Here is a 16,927-nt window from a genome sequence, read left to right on the forward strand (position 1 = left end):
GGGCTAAAGCAAGCATCAGATGTTTCTGCCTTTGTAGCGTGTGCTACCTTGTTTCCAGCTACAGCACCTTCATTCTCTTTTAGGGAACTGCCCTCCCAACTTTGAAGTCTGTGTGGTTGGGGAGGGTTTAGCTCCACAAGAGGGGGTGCGAACCAGCCTGGGTCATCGGGTATTGTGTCTCCTGACCATATGACCCATTCAGGGATGAACAAATGACCATAGCCTGTCCTTACAGCCAGTTGGCATCAGTCCTTGGGCTTTCGCTGGATTTAAGAAGTTTTCTTCTCATTGGGTTGCTAAGATGGTAGGATGTCATGTTAGAGGTGCCACTATCCACATCTGTCATCGACTAGGAAGCCCACCTAATGATGAAGTCCACACAAAGGAAAGCTGGCTGAGGGATAGGGACAGAATCCTGATGGCATAGTTTAGGCATTCAGATCCAGTTGTCTCTAAAGCCAGGGCTACCCTCTGGACTTTGTATTACACGAAGGGATAAATTATCCTTTTTTGCTTAAGCCAGTTTGAATTAGGCTTCTCTCACTTGTTGCCAAGAGTCCTGGTAAATATAGGACTATTCTGAGATCGTAAGAAGTAAGCAGATCTGTCTCCAAAAGTTGTCTGAGTGGGCTTATTATCCAGGGGTCTACAGTCATAACCATCATTTATTGCTGGATTTTGTGCTGTTTCTATGTATCATCTTCTGTAATCCTCGTAACACCCTGTGAGGTATTATTGGTTTCATCTTAAGACCAATTACTGCTGAGACAGCTTAAGGAACTTTCTCAAGTCTATACAGCCAGTGGCAGGGCCAGGATTGGATTCCAGGCTGCTGTTTCCAATGTTTATGCTCTTAATTAGCATAACTTGTTAGTGAGGGCATTTGTGCCCAGTGATAAAAGGAGCACATTTGTTTTTGTCTCAGCACATGGACGGTACGAAGAGAAAACTTTACAACTAAATACCTTATCTTATGGCCTGTTTGTCCAACTTGACCTCATCCTAAAGAAACCAAATCAAGGGCTGGACAGGAAAAAAGGTGCTTATCAGAGAGACTTGGAAATGAGTTTTGAAGTTCTTTTTAATATTTTAGCATAAGTTCTTGAAAATTTTGTCTTAAAAAAATTTTTTTTTAAATGTTTATTTACTTTTGAGAGGAAGACATAGAATGCGAGGAGAGGGGCAGAGAGAGAGACAGGGAGACACAGAATCTGAAGCAGGCTCCAGACTCTGAACTGTCAGCACAGAGCCTCAAACTCATGAGCGGTGAGATCATGACCTGGGCTGAAGTTGGATGCCCAACCAACTGAGCTACCCAGGCTCCCCACCATGCCTTTTAAGGTTATTTATTTATCTTTTGAGGGAGAGAAGGAGAGAGCCAGGGCAAGCATGAGCAGGGGAGGGGTAGAGAGGGAGGGAGAGAAATCCCAAGCAGGCTCCTTGCTGTCAGCGCAGAGCCCAACGTGGGGCTTGAATTTGAATTCTCCAATGACCGTGAGATCATGACCTGAGCCAAAACCAAGAGTCTGAGGCTTAACCGACTAAGCCACCCACGCGGCCCCCTGACCTCAGGTGATTTTGATGGTGGCTCAAGGATTACAAATTAAGAAATAGATGGATTTACTGTATTCTTGTCCCTAAATGAAAATGTCCTTCCATGTCCTGGAACTCTAAAGATTAATTACTCAATTGGTATCTGTTGCATTCCTCTGGTGCTATTGAGCTCTTTAAAAGAATGTACATAATCCTTAATAATTAGGCCTAGGAGAAGGAAATGAATAATAATTTATAACACATTTTGACAAAAGAGAAAAACCCAGATCTGCTTAAAATAATTACAGTTTCGGTGACAGGTGTGGGCACAAGTTCAATGCACTGATTTTCTGCTGATGACCATTATTAATGGAGTACATACAGTCTTCAGAACAAGGGCCTAAAGGGTGAACTCAGGCATGTTTGGGAAATTCTAGAAGGCCAGGTGGGCAGATTTTTGGTATTAGAATCCACCTAGGTAACTCCTCTCTGGTGTTTATGACTTGGCTAAAGTATATTCTCCTCTGGGAGGCTTCCTTCAATCTACTAAAACTGGGTTAGATGCCCTTATGTGGGATTCCTAGCACCGGGAGCAAGGACCAACCCTCAGCCCCCATAGTTCTTACATACCACCCATGCTGGTGCGGTTCTTCAAACACCTCAGAATTAACACTTCAAGGCCTTTGCCTGTGCGGTCAGTCACTTTTCACACTGTTAGCACCTTCTCCTTTCTTTCTTTTTTTTAAAGTTTACTTACCTTGAGAGAGTGTGAGTGGGGGAGGGGCAGAGAGAGAGGAGAAGACAGAGAATCCTAAGCAGGTGCCATGCTCTCAGTGTGGAGCCTGACTCGGGGCTCGATCTCATGAACTGTGAGATCAGGACTTGAGTCGGTCACTGAACCAACTGAGCCACCCGGGTGCCCCAAACCTTTTTCATTTTTTGGGTTTCAGCTTAAATGACATCTCAGAGAGACTTTCCTTATTGCTTTCCCTAAAGAAGCATATGTACTACAAAATTAGGACTTGAAAAAAGGGGGGATAATGCCCCACTCCAAATTTTATAAAAGAATACATGCTTTTGCAAAGCATTTGGAAAGGAGAGAAAGAAAAAACAATCTGCTAATAAAACACTCCTGAAAACACCACCAACTGTCATAGAACCTTACAACATGCAGAACAATGGAATCTTAGTTATAACCCAGGATGACCCCTCTTGTGCCACGGTGCTCTTAAAAGCATTTCCAATTTGTCTTAAATTTCTAAGGAATATTACTATTTGTAGTTATGTTGGGATAAGGAAAACCTGGTAAGTGAGCCATCTTCCTAAAATGTTCTGGTTGGCCAGAGTAGATTTTTGTGAAATAGTCTCTTTACTAATATTGCCTGCTCCAGATAAATTAATAATATTTAAGCAAAACAAAAATTGGGGCACCTGGGTGGCTCCGTCAGTTGAGCAACCAACTTCAACTCAGGTCATGATCTTGTGTTCGTGAGTTCGAGCCCCACTTCGGGGCTCCCTGCTGTCAATGTGGAGCCTGCTTCAGATCCTTTGTCTTCCTCTCTCTGCCTTCCCCTGCGCGTGCTCTCTCTCAAAAATAAAAGAAACATTAAAATAAAACAAAACAAAAATAGAAGACCACAACTCCTGAGATATAGATGAAACTTTATTTGTACATAAAAAATTATACATCAGGAATTCTTTTCTAAAAAGTCTTTTATTGTAAAGCTCAAAATGAAAAGATTCAAAGAGGCAGTGGATAGCTCTTTGATTTTGTACATAATACAGTCACAGTTAAACAATTTTTTAAGCCACAAAAACATACACCTATCCTATAATAGGAAATACATGACCTCTAATTGCATACTTAAATCTCATGATGCCATTCAAGGCCAAAGTAAAATTACTATCATGATAGAGGAGATTTGGCATTGATGTTAGCACAGGCACTATCTCTGACCACTTCTCTCTATATTAATTTTTCTTCTCAGATACATTTACAGTGAATTGTTTTCTAACAATACTTAGTACCATGGAAGAAGTGAAAGAGACATGACAAGGACTCTTGTAAATAGTTAGAAAACTATCTCCCAAGATCACACATTTCTGAGTAATAATATTAACATTATCCACCCTATGTAAGAAATATAAAGCGTCATAATGTTTGGGGACCAAATAATTTATAGAATAAGTATTAATCTATTCTGGAGCATGTAAGCCTCAGTACCAGGTAAATCTCAATCTCACTTCTAAAACAAGTCGTTAATTCATAGAACCATTAAAATTTCAAGAGATAAATTAAATGTCAAATGGTTGCTACATCCAAACACGATTAAAAACTCTTAGTAAGACCGTGGCTTTTTTTTTTTTTTTTTTGGTGGTTACTAGTGGAAGCAACTAAATCTATCTGAGATGACAATTTATACAGGCAGACAAAAATCATATAATTTCAGATACACTGAACTTAGATATCACCTTCAACAATAAAGAAAGTTGGAGTATCTGCTTCACCTTTTGAACTTAGTATTGCTTTTTTCTTCTTCATCTTTTTTAAAGTCTATTTATTTATTTTCAGAGAGCCTGTGAGAGAAGAGAGAGGAGAGAGCGAGAGAGAGCGAGCATGTGTACATGTGCGTGAAAGCAGGGGAGAGGCAGAGAGAGGGAGAGAGAGGATCCCAAACAGGCTCTGTGCTGTCAGCGCAGAGCCCAACTCAGGGCTCAATCTCATGAACCCGTGAGATCATGACCTGAGCCAAAGTCAAGAGTCAGACGTTTAACCAACTGAGCCACCCAAGCGCCCCTCTTCATTTTTAAGTTTCAAAAGACGTCATGGTTCTATAAAACTTGACCAAGAAATGTAGGTAATTAAAAAGTTCTTACTAGAAGATGTCAACAATGCCAATTTCCCTCCAGATGGATGGAGACTTGACTTAATTAGGCTTTTTACCACTTTGGAAGGGGGAGGGGCTGACATGAGCACCTTTGTATCCTGCGTAAATAGCAACTCTGTTCTTTTATTATCAGTGTTGTTATATTGGGCTTAATCTCTCAGAGGGACAAAAAACTCTCTGGTCTGGCCTTATATTTTATTAAAATTGTCCTCAGGTGGCATGAAAGAGCATTACATCTAAAGCGGCAGTAAGCTGGCAACTTATGGAAGGCATTATGCAGAAAGAAAAGGTTTTTCTTCCTTTTGCTAAGGACAAAGACACTTCAAGGGTGAGAGAAAAAAATAGTAAATATGCGATACAGAAACATCCTATCCCTTTAAGATGAATAAAGCAAGGAAAAATAAGTAACCAATGGTGACATTTTTACTTTAAAAAAATACCAAGTTTCCCTAAGACATAATGTTAGAAATTTATTTAAGGATGAGGAACTGGAAAACATTTCTTCATTTCACCAAGGAAAAAAATATAACCAAATTAAATGAGAGCAATGGATGCTTTTACACAAAGTTTTGTGTTCAGAAGGCATTACCCACTAAAAATGACATCTTTAGTTCAATTTTGCTTAGACAAGAAGCTTTTTCAATTTCCTTAGGAGAATAATTCATCTTTTTTTTTTTTTTTAAAGTTTATTTATCTTTGAGAGCGAGAGCACGCATGTGTGACCAGGGAAGGAGCAGAGAGAGAGGGGGAGAGAGAGAATCCCAAGCAGGCTTTGCACCGTCAGCACAGAGCCCAAATGTGGGGCTCAATCTCATGAACTGCGAGATCATGACCTGAGCCAAAGCCCAACGCTTAACTGATTGAGCCACGCAGGCACCCTTAATTCATCTATTTAATAGCAACACTCCTCGAGTAGGCTATAATATCTTACACTGGTATTATAAGAGAGTAAAGAAGACTGATTTGTGCCATAATCTGAACAGTTCACTCAATTTTCATAATGCCTAAAAAAACCCTAGGAATCAGAATTTTTTCCATTAAAACCCCACACTTCCCACCTAGTCTCTGGTTTGTGTTCTTTTTCCCCACAGAAAACAAAACTCCTCATACTTCATCAAAACTAGGACACAGAACTAGTGAACAATCAGAATTACTCTGTAAGAAAACATAATTTAGAGGACTTGGATTTAGGCCTTAACTATTTAGAATGCTCTATTTGACATTTTAAGAAACAGTACCTAAAGCATTACAAACTAATATACTCTCATTAGAGTGGTTATGATTAGAGTTTCCATTTATATTTTTGTATTCAGGGCTAATTTTGATTTTTTAAAAAAAATATTCATGATTGATATAAAAGATCAGTCCCCAATAAATTAGCTAAAATCTGTTAAATACAAATGAGTTAAGTTAGATCATCTCAAAGCAAAGTTCAAAGACTTAGAAAGCTTTGATTGAGACCATAGAGACCAAGTCCTAGGCTTCACACTGTTAATGGTTAATGGCATATTTTGTCCCTCAGATTGCCTCCCCTAGAAATACTTATTAAAGTTGGAAAAATCGAAATAGTTTCTCCTTAGCACATGAGACAATGCAGAGGTCCCTCTTTCTGACTTAAAAACCAACCAACCAACCAACCAACCAACCAACCAACGAAAAAACAAAAACCCAAACAACAGACAAAAAGCCCCGTTTGCCCAAACAAGCAAAATGTTAACAGGACAAAACCTCCAAACCCTCTATTTGTAAATGTGCATTCACTGGCTGAAGTTTAGAGGGAAAACCCAAATAACTTCCAATTCATGGACTTACTGCAAGGACCCGACACACTTACTCCAGGGCAGGTTAATAGTATCTCACGAGGAAGTCTAAGCTCTTGTGGAGATTTAGCGGATAGTCCTGACCAGACCTTAGAGGGTACTTAAGAGACGTCACACAAATTAGGAGATGGGGGGAAATCCTCAAAATAATTACTTGAAGAAAAGCCCACACTTCATCAGAAGCCAAAAGCACATGAAATTCTATTCCACGTAAGACATACTGACTTTAGGTTTCCACGTGACTTTAAAGGACAAGGTAAAGGACAGCACAAGGTAAGTTTGTATGGCTTTTAAGACTAAAATAATCTCCAATCTTAAACTCAAAACAAAGGAATGAAGGTGGACAGACAGATAATAGAGTATTCTTCAACTTTTCTTCATTGCACAGGGAAATCCCCCTGCAGTAAGAATAAGAAAGTTCAGTAATTTGGAAAATATTTCTAACTTTAACTATATTTTCCTTTATTATTTTTAAGATTTTATTATTATTTTTTAAAGTTTATTTATTTTGAGAGAGAGAGAGAGAGCAGGGGAGGGGCAGACAGAGGGAAAGAGAGAACCCCAAGCAGGCTCTGCGTGACCAGTGCAGAGCCCAACACGGGGCTTAAACCCACAAACTTTGAGATCATGACCTGAGCCCAAATCAAGAGTAAGAGGCTTAACTGCCTGAGCCACCCAGGCACACCAAGATTTTATTTTTAGGTAACCTCTACACCCAGTGTAGAGCTCAAACTCACAACCCTGAGATCAAGAGTCGCATACTCCACTGACTGAGCCAGCCGGGCACTCCTGTATTTTCCTTTAAAGCCACAATTCAATATTGATGTAGGTTTCATACAATTAAAAATGATAAAGGTTTTAAGAAGCAACCTCAGCTTTTACATAATTCCTTAATCACCATTATGAGCCCTTGTCACATTGGGCTATGGATGAAGGATGTAATCATTTTGAACCTTAACTCATAGAGAAGCTTTCAAAGCACTAAACACGTCCTATGATCGTATTTAACACAGAGACTGCAAACACATTTCCTTTGTCCATTCTTTAAAAAAGCATGCATATTGGGGTGCCTGGGTGGCTAAGCAGGTTAAGCATCTGACTCTTGATTTTGGCTCAGGTAGTGATCTCGTGGTTTATGGGTTCGAGCCCTGTGTCACCGCAGAGCCTGCTTGGGATCCTCTGTCTCTCAAAATAAATAAACTTAAAAAAAAACAAAAAAAGCATGCACATTTACCCCAGCCTCAAACCACTCTTTCCTTTGCCATTTCTTCTAAACTAAACTTAAATTTTAGTGTCTTTAATGGCAATGCCTGGTTAGGTTATTATGAGGACAAGGCTACTTTTCCAGTAAACTACATTTTTTATCACACAAGGCTGAATATTAAAAAAAAAAAATCACCGTTTACTTATAGAAAAAGATTTTAAGGTTTATAATCTACTTTATTATAAAAGGGAATAGATTTTTACATGCAATCATTCGCAGATAACAGATTATATAGAAAAGTTCAAGTTCATCAGTTTGAAACTATACCTCACTGAAGTATACTTACTTATAAAAACATACTGCCTTTGCCGTGTGAAAATCTGGTGTTTAGTTCTCTAGATTTCTTTATCAGGGCTTTTTTCTGAGCTTCATCAAACTGATTAACTTTGAGATCCTTATCACGATCAAATGGTATTCGTTCTTGGGGCTTATTTTTCTCTTCAGCAGCCTTAGTCTTTAATTTCTTATGATGAATGTCCATAAGAGATTCTGACCTTTTTGATTCCTGGGGAGAGCAAGAGAGTAGAAGTGAAAATCTTTGTTGGTATAGACTACGGACAGAATACGATCATGAACAAAATGATTATGACGAACACTAGAGAGGGCTTTTTACAAACCCTAACAATTTTTGCCAAAACCAAGACAGCATCTATGAAGCAAATACGTAGCAGGGGCAAATTCAATCAGCCAAAATGAAGGTATCTACTAACTACCGCCACACACACTCACAAGCAAGACAGAGGGGGAACACATGTTTAAATAACCATAATGAGAAGCATCCTGCGATGTGCCACAAAGTCCAAACCAAGAACACGGCTGAGAGAGGAAGAGCAAGTCCATCGTTGCCTAGGAGCCTGGTTAGAGTTTCACGGATGCGTGGGTCTGTGAAACCCGAACGAGCGGACGGGAATAGGAAGGGCCCTGCCAGGCTGAAGCGAGAACAAGGGCAAACCAGAAAAGTAATGGCACCGAAGCGATCAAATTCAAGGCCTGTTCAGGATATACAGTGGCATATTCCATACGCTAAGAGAGTTCTGTTCCTTTCAGTTTTGTTCTTTCTCCGACATCCCTTATTTTCTTTCTTCTTAGCTGGGACAGGTGCTCACATTTTCAAATATATCTAGTAGGATGAGGTCTGGGCAAAGGCAACTGGCTTCATCAACTAGAGATTCATTGTAGACTTCTCAGTATTGACTGAAGTACAAGACAGAAGGGCCCTAGACTGAAGAAGCAGGGAGTGGAAAGCAGCAGCAGAGGTAGGCAGTGTAGACCGGCAGCTTGCAAAGTGGGGCACGGGGCATATGCGGGCCCGGGGGCTACAGAGAGTGGATTACACATGGTGGGAAGGTATGGCTAATTTTAAGATTATCCACCCACAACTCTCAACTTCTTCATGTAACCTCACTTCAAATTGATTTGGTTGATGATGCATCTTTTTATCTCTCTAAAAAAATTTTTTTTAACGTTTGTTCATTTTTGAGAGAGACAGAGCACAAGTGGGGGAGCAGCAGAGAGAGAGGGAGACACAGAATCTGAAGCAGGCTCCTGGTTCTGAGCTGTCAGCACAGAGCCTAATGCAGGGCTCGAACTCACTGATTGAGTGATCGTGACCTCAGCTGAAGTCAGATGCCCAATGGACCGAGCCCCCCAGGCACCCCTCTTTTTATCTTGATCTCTCCCCTTTTATTATAGCCCTCTGCCATTTAACAAGGGAGAGGCCTCTCAGAATCTCCCTGTAAGAATACTGCCTAGGAGAGCAAGTCTCCATGGTTTCAAACAAAAAATGTGAAATACTGGCACGAGGGAACTTCCTCTGACTGAGGAACTGTAAGCCCAGGAGGGCTCTGTGTTCTGTGTCTGAAACAAATTTCTCTTAAGTGTGTGGTGTCCCTCGGAAATTGATGTTTTGCTTTTTGTTGGAATGATCTGTGTGCAGACACTGAATAGACGGGCAATGGAAGAAAGGGCAAGTTTTGCTTAGCAACCACATCTCTTCCAGGCCCTACCTTGTTAAAAAATGTGAGAGCAAAGAAGTAAAAAGAGCTCTGTGAAAGCAACAGAAAAAGGCGTTGGTAAGAAACGTTAAAAATGGTAGCCTCTTATTTCATCCAGGAGACAAACTCATGATATCTATCTACTTTAGAACTCAGAAGTGCCACTGGAATAATCAGGAACACATCTATTTGAATGGAAAAATGAAGTGAGAGTTTCTGATGGAAAGTAAGTCTTACTTGGCTGATTTGACAAATCAGAACTGACTTTGTCAATTAGGTAATATGGTAGTTATTCCCTATCAATTGAATAATCTCAATCTGGAGCTGCAGGTTTTAGCAGAATGTACAAAAGATATTATGTTAGTTGAGTATCTATTTGAATTACCACTATTTCCATCTTCTTAATCCCTCTCACTCATTTCATAAATCTTGGTCAAATCTTTTAGAAAAAAATAGATATGCAAGTCAAATGCTTTCTAATTCTTTATCTTCAGGAAAATTGAAGGAAATTTAAAACATTCCTTAGTTATTGCTAAGAAAAAATAAGCTCTCAATACATAGAGCGTGGAGAAATAGGAACTTAAGTTCTGGATTCAGAAAAATCTGGGTTGCAATGGTGGTCCTGCTAGTTTCAACACTGGTAACCTTGGGCAAACAATTTGAACTTCATTTTATCAGCTGTAAAATGGTAGTAATCATTTTCAAATATTTGGGTGGGGAGGAGTTAAATGACGTAATTAAAAAGGATTTAGTACAGTGTCAGGTATATAAGAATCACTCACAAATGCCATGTGTTAGATTTACTGATCATTTACTATAATGTAATCTTCACATTACCTCTGCAAACTAAAAGTTATTCTCATTATACACATCCAGAAAGAAAAATTAAGAAAATAAAGTAACTGGACCAGTGTGAAAAATACTGAAGGAGGTCCTAATGAGGTGACAGTTGAGAGATCATTAATAATTTCTGTTAATAGATCACTATGAGGTTTAAGTAAATAACTCAGAAATTGTTTAAAGAATTGAATGGAGAGGCACCTGAGTGGCTCAGTCAGTTAAGCGTCTGACTTCAGCTCAGGTCATGCATGATCTCACAGTTTGTGAGTTCAAGCCCCACGTCAGGCTCTGTGCTGACAGCTCGGAGCCTGGAGCCTGCTTCAGATTCTAGGTCTCTTCCTCTCTCTGCCCCTCCCCTGCTCATGCTCTGTGTCTCTCTGTCTCTCAACAATAAATAAACGTTAAAAATTAAAAAAAAAAAAAAATTGAATGGATCGCTATAATGAACTGCGTTCCATTCTCATCCACTTCTTTATGTAAACATGATTCCTTCCTTCCTTCCTTCCTTCCTTCCTTCCTTCCTTCCTTCCTTCCTTCATTAAACTACAAACTGAAAACATTACATGAATACATGAAAAAATCCTACAAAAAGCCTAAAAAAAGGATTTTATATAACTATACATTATACAACAGAATGGAATATTTCTAAGGGCAGATGTACAGAAAAACACTGAGGTAAAAAGGAAGACATATAAAAGAATGAGAAACAAGAAAGAAAATATAAGAAGAGTATTGAAGGATATAAAAAAAGAAAAGCTTATATATTCTATTCTTACTCACATTGTATGAGGACACCTGCTCAGCCAATCTCTTTTCCCTTCCTGACAATATATGTTCTTCATCCTTCTTATTGAATGACTTCCTTGCTTCTTGTGTTTCCTGAAGAATGAACACAGGTTAACACATTACTGAACCATATAGTTAAGGAAAAAAAAAAAAAAAAAGAAATACTATTATTTTTACTCAGATTGACTAAATAAGAGACTAGAGTAAGTTTGTTGAATCTTTTCCACTAGGAATATGAATAGAGTTGGTAAGGGATCAGTTCATGTTCTACTCAGTGATTTTCTTGAAAACAAGAAGAAAACCTATTCAGATCAATAGAAAAACCTATTTACTTAGTTGTGTGTGTCAAATTCACAAAGGAGTTTGACAAATAATGATGAATTGTAGGAGAGGAAATTAGGCTTTAAAAGAAATCTGAGAGGGGCACCTGGCTGGCTCAGTGGGTAGAGCATGTGACTTTTTGAGCTCAGGGTTGTAAGTCTGAGCCCCACCTTGGATATACAGATTACTTAAAAATAAAGCCTTAAAAAAATAGAAAAGAAATCTTACATTATCTGTTTTTAAAAGTAGTAATATCATGCTTGAGGGAAAAAAATAAAGAAAAAGAAAAGGTTTACAGTTTGGAAAAGAAATACTAAAGTATCTTTATTCACAGATGACATGACTATTTATGTAGAAAACTCCAAAGCATCCATGAAAATACTCTAATAAGAAAGTACACTTGATCAAAGCTGCAGGATACAAGGTCAATATACAAAATATACCAACAACGAACAACTGGAATTCGAACTTAAAAAAAAATTAACAATAGTGTATACACAAGATGAAGTACTTAGATAGATTTCCAACAAATTTTAATTAGAAAAAAAAAATTCTAGAGAATACAGTCCCAACCAGGGATGAGAAAAGCCCACATAAAAACAACTTAAAATTACTGCTCTCAAAGCATATTTTAATATTGTTGTTATCTGCTTAAGAAAACCAAAAAGGTCATCTATAATGTTTATCTTAATAATATACAAAACAGGGGCTCCTAGCAGGCTCAGATGGTAGAACACATGACTCTTGATCTTAGGGTTTGAGTTCAAGCCCCACATTGGGTGTGGAGCCTACTTAAAACACATGTACAAAACAACACTGCATTTGCTAAAGTATGTTAAAAACATAGGCATAGCTCAGTTCTTATTTTCTCATAAAAATTTTCCTAGAAAACATGCTTTCGGTTATTAAGGGGAAAATGATATTATGGTAAAATGGCGATAAAAACCTGACCATTTAATATTTAAGAGTTAACAGATCTAATCAAGACTGGGAGGTAAGGTAATAATAGATGTCAGCGAATTTTATTTATTTATTTATTTTAAAACAATGTTTATTTATTTTGAGAGAAAAAGTGTCCGAGCGGGGAAGGGACAGTGAGAGAGGGAGAGAGAGAATTCCAAATGGACTGTGCTGTCAGGAAGGAGCCCAACATGGAGCTTAATCTCACAAACCATGAGATCATGACCTGAACTGAAATCAAAAGGCAGAGGCTTAACTGAGCCACCCAGGTTAGCCACCCTCTACCTAACATTTAAAGAAGAATTAATACCTATTCTCAAACTATTCCAAAAAACAGAAGAGAAAACTTCCAAATTCATTCCATGAAGCCAACATTACCCTGATACCAAAACCAAATAAAGACACCACTAAAAAAGAGAACTATAAGCCAATATCCCTGATGAACATAGATGTAAAAATTCTCAATAAAATACTAGCAAACTGAATCCAACAATACATGATAAAAATCATTCACTATGATCAAGTGAGATTTATTCCTAGGTTGCAAAGATGGCTCAGTATTTGCAAATCAATCAGGGTGAGACATCATATTAATAAAAGAAAGGGTAAGAACCATATGATCATTTCAATAGATGCAGAAAAAGCATCTGAGAAAGTACAACATCCATTCGTAATAAAAATCCTCAAGAAAGTAGGTTTAGAGGGAACATAACCTCAACATAATAAAGGCCATCTATGAAAAACCCACAGCTAAGATCACCCTAAAGGGGGAAAACAGAAATTTTCCTCTACCATCAGGAGTAAGACAGGGTTGTCCACTCTCACCACTGTTGTTCAACACAGTACTGGAAGTCCTAGCCACAGCAATCAGACAGCAAAAAGAAGTAAAAGGTATCCAAATTGGCAAGGAAGAAGTGAAATTTTCACTCTTTGCAGATGACATGATATTCTATATAGAAAACCCAAAAGACTCCACCAAAAAACTGAACTGATAAATGAATTTAGTAAAGTCGCATAGTACAAGATCAATGTGTAGAAATCTGTTGCATTTGTATACACCAATAATGAAGCGAGAAAAAGAGGAATTAAGGAATTAATCCCATGTACAACTGCAGCCAAAAAAGTAAGATACCTAGGAATAAACCTAACCAAAGAGGTGAAAAACTTGTGCTCTGAAAACTATAGAACACTGATGAAAAAAATTCAAGATGACACAAAGAAATGGAAAGACATTCCAGGCTCCTAGATTGGAAGAACAAATACTACTACCCAAAGTAATCTACACATTTAATGCAATCCCTATCACAATACCAACAGCATTTTTCATGGAGCTCGAACAAACATTCCTAAAATTTGTACGGAACCACAGAAGACTCTGAAGAGCCAGAGCAACCTTGAAACAAAAACAAAAACAAAAACAAAAACAAAAACAAAAACAAAAACAAAGTTGGAGGCATCACAACTCCAGACTTCAAGTTATACTACAAAGCTGTAGTAATCAAAACAGTATGGTACTGGCACAAACAGAGACACCTAGATCAATGGAACAGAACAGAAATCACAGAAATGAACCCACAAATATATGGTCAATTAATCTTCGACAAAGCAGGAAAGAATATCCAATGGGAAAAGGAATGTCTCTATAACAAATGGTGCTGAGAAAACTGGATAGCCACATGAAATAGAATTAGCCTGAACCACTATCTTACACCAAACACAAACATAAATCCAAAATGGATTAAAGACCTAAATGGGAGACCTGAAGCCATAAAAATCCTAGAAGAGGGGTGCCTGGGTGGCTCAGCCGGTTGAGCATCCAATTCTTGATTTTGTCTCAGGTCAAGATCCTAAGGGTCATGGGATTGAGCCCCACGTCAGGCTCTATACTGAGCATGGAGCCTACTTAAGATTCTCTCTTTTTCTTTGCCCCATTTCCTTGCTCTCATGCTCTCTCTAAAAATAAATGAAATGAAATGAAATGAAATGAAATGAAATGAAATGAAATGAAATGAAATGAAATGAAATGAAATAAAATAAAATATTCTAGAAGAGAACACAAGCAGTAACTTCTTAGACACTGGCCTTAGCAACTTCTTCTAGATATGTTGCAAGGGAAACAAAATAAAAAATAAACTACCGGAACGACATCAAAATAAAAAGCTTCTGCACAGCGAAGGAAACAATCATCAAAACTAAAAGGCAACCTATGGAATGGGAGAAGATATTTGAAAATGGCATATTGGATAAAGAGTTAGTATCCAAAACCTATAAAGAAATTATCAAACGCAACCCCCCAAAACTAAATAATCCAATTAAAAAATGGGCAGAAGACATACAGATGGCCGGCCAACAGATACACGAAAACATGCTCACCATCACTTATCATCAGGGAGATACAAATCAAATCCACGTGATATTCCACACGTGTAAGAATGGCTAAAATCAACAACACGAGAAACAACAAATGTTGGTGAGGATGTGGAGAAAGGGGAACTCTCTTACACCATTGGTGGCCTGTTGGTGGGAATGCAAACTGGTGCAGCCACTGTGGAAAACAGTATGAAGGTTCCTCAGAAAGGTAAAAATAGAACTACCCTATAATCTGGCAATTGCACTAGGTATTTATCCAAAGAATACAAAAATAATAATTTGAAGGGATACATGCACCCTGATGTTTATAGGAGCCAAACTATGGAAACAGTCCAAGTGTCCATCAATTGATGAATGGATAAAGAAGATGTGGTATATATATAAATGGAATATTGCCCAGCCATAAAAAAAGAATGAAATCTTGCCATTTGCAACAACATGGATGGAGCTAGAGAGTATTATGCTAAGCGAAATAGGTCTGTGAAAGACAAACACCATTATGATTTCACTCATAATGCAATTTGTTTTTTAACATTTATTTATTTTTGAGACAGAGTGAGACAGAGCATGAACGGGGGAGGGGGAGAGAGAGAGGGAGACACAGAATCAGAAGCAGGCTCCAGGCTCCGAGCCATCAGCCCAGAGCCTGACGCGGGGCTCGAACTCACGGACCGCGAGATCGTGACCTGAGCTGAAGTCGGATGCCTAACCGACTGAGCCACCCAGGCGCCCCACTCATAATGCAATTTAAGAAATAAATGAGCAAATGAGAAAAAAAAAAAAGAGAGAGGCAAACCAAGAAACAGACTTTTAACTATAGAGAACAAACTGATGTTACCAGAAGGGAAGTGGGTGTTGGGATGGGTTAAATAGGTGATGGGGATTAAGGAGGGCAATTGTGAGCACCAGGCATTGTATGGAAGTGCTGAATCACTATATTGTATACACTGTATGGTTAACTAACTAGAATTTAAATAAAAGCTTAAAAAAAAGATGGCATCATAAGAAACAAAAATGGAAAAATGGGGAAAGTCTGTCAAAAAGGAAATTTAGCTAAGATCTGTGACAAAAATTAGTCACAAACTTTACACAGAATGAAATACACAAGAAAATGAATGGCTCTCTGATACTGTATAGTTTATACCATAGGTATGAGTCTGTGGTACTATGCGCTACTATTTAAAGTTTTTATTTATTTATTTTGAGAGAGAGAGAGAGAGAGAGAGAGGAAGAACAAGCCTCCGACAGAGAAGGAAAGAAAGAATCCCAAGCAGGTTCCGCCCTGTCAGTGCAGAGCCCGATGTGGGGCCTGAACTCACAAACCATGAGATCATGACCTGAGCCAAAATCAAGAGTCGGATGCTTAACCGACTGAGCCACCGAGGCACCTCTGTGGTACTATATGCTAAATATAGTATCCCATAAAATTTAAGGAGTATTAATAATCCCTTTATGAATTTGCTGTAGAACTGAACAAAACACTTTCAAGTACTGAAAAGAAAAAGATCTGAAGAACTTAATCATAGGTCCTAAAATCACTGGGTTGTCTAATTTCCATTTGCTCCATTTTTCTGATATTTTCCTCAGAAGAAGAGTCCCTCCATATCTGGCTGTAGGCTAGACATCTATTTACCTATAGTGAGGAACAGAAGGAGAGAGAAAAGCACAACTAACATAGACATGAATAAATTCACGTAAACAAGGGAATGTCTTTTCTGGAGACAATCTTAAAGGCTAAACTACAAAAATGCCAATATATTATTTTTATAAAACACCAGTTAAGAAAGAGTAGACAGGCACCGCAACACTAGTCATTCAAAGCATGCGGCTTACTTCCACACCACCTCTTTTTAAAAAAAAAAAAATTTTTTTTTTAAGGTTGATTCATTTTTTAGAGGCAGAGACAGAGCACGAGTGGGGGAGGGGCAGAGATAGGGAGAGACAGAATCCGAAGCAGGCTCCAGGCTCTGAGCTGTCAGCACAGAGCCCAACGCGGGGCTCGAACCCACGAACTGTGAGATCACGACCTGAGCTGAAGTCGGATGCTCAACCAGCTGAGCCACCCAGGTGCCCCCACACCACCTTTTCTGTTGCTTCTTCTGCCTCAGGTGTGTTGGTTCACCTCAACTTTCTATTACAACTCTTAGACTT

General features: G+C 38.6%; 1 protein-coding gene across 6 annotated transcripts in view; it reads right to left on the reverse strand.

Moving 5' to 3' along the window:
* Positions 1-16,927, reverse strand: part of GPALPP1 (GPALPP motifs containing 1) — a 72,800-nt gene that overhangs the window by 42,943 nt on the left and 12,930 nt on the right. For 3 of the 6 annotated variants that reach the window (XR_008295580.1, XR_008295576.1, XR_008295579.1), the window contains exons 7-9: positions 11,120-11,218; positions 7,792-8,010; positions 2,965-3,120 (exon numbers count right to left, since the gene is read on the reverse strand). Coding sequence is in view for 2 of the 6 variants with exons in the window: in XM_053215820.1 (XP_053071795.1) it covers positions 7,792-8,010; positions 11,120-11,218 (318 nt within the window). In the remaining 4 variants the exon portion in view is untranslated. Of the gene's footprint in view, positions 1-2,151; positions 3,121-3,178; positions 6,640-7,791; positions 8,011-11,119; positions 11,219-16,927 lie in introns of those variants that run through there. The other 3 variants (XM_053215820.1, XM_027064876.2, XR_008295578.1) reach the window with 3 other exon arrangements.

This window comes from Acinonyx jubatus, chromosome A1, assembly GCF_027475565.1.
Source record: "Acinonyx jubatus isolate Ajub_Pintada_27869175 chromosome A1, VMU_Ajub_asm_v1.0, whole genome shotgun sequence".
NCBI classification, from domain to species: Eukaryota; Metazoa; Chordata; class Mammalia; order Carnivora; family Felidae; genus Acinonyx; species Acinonyx jubatus.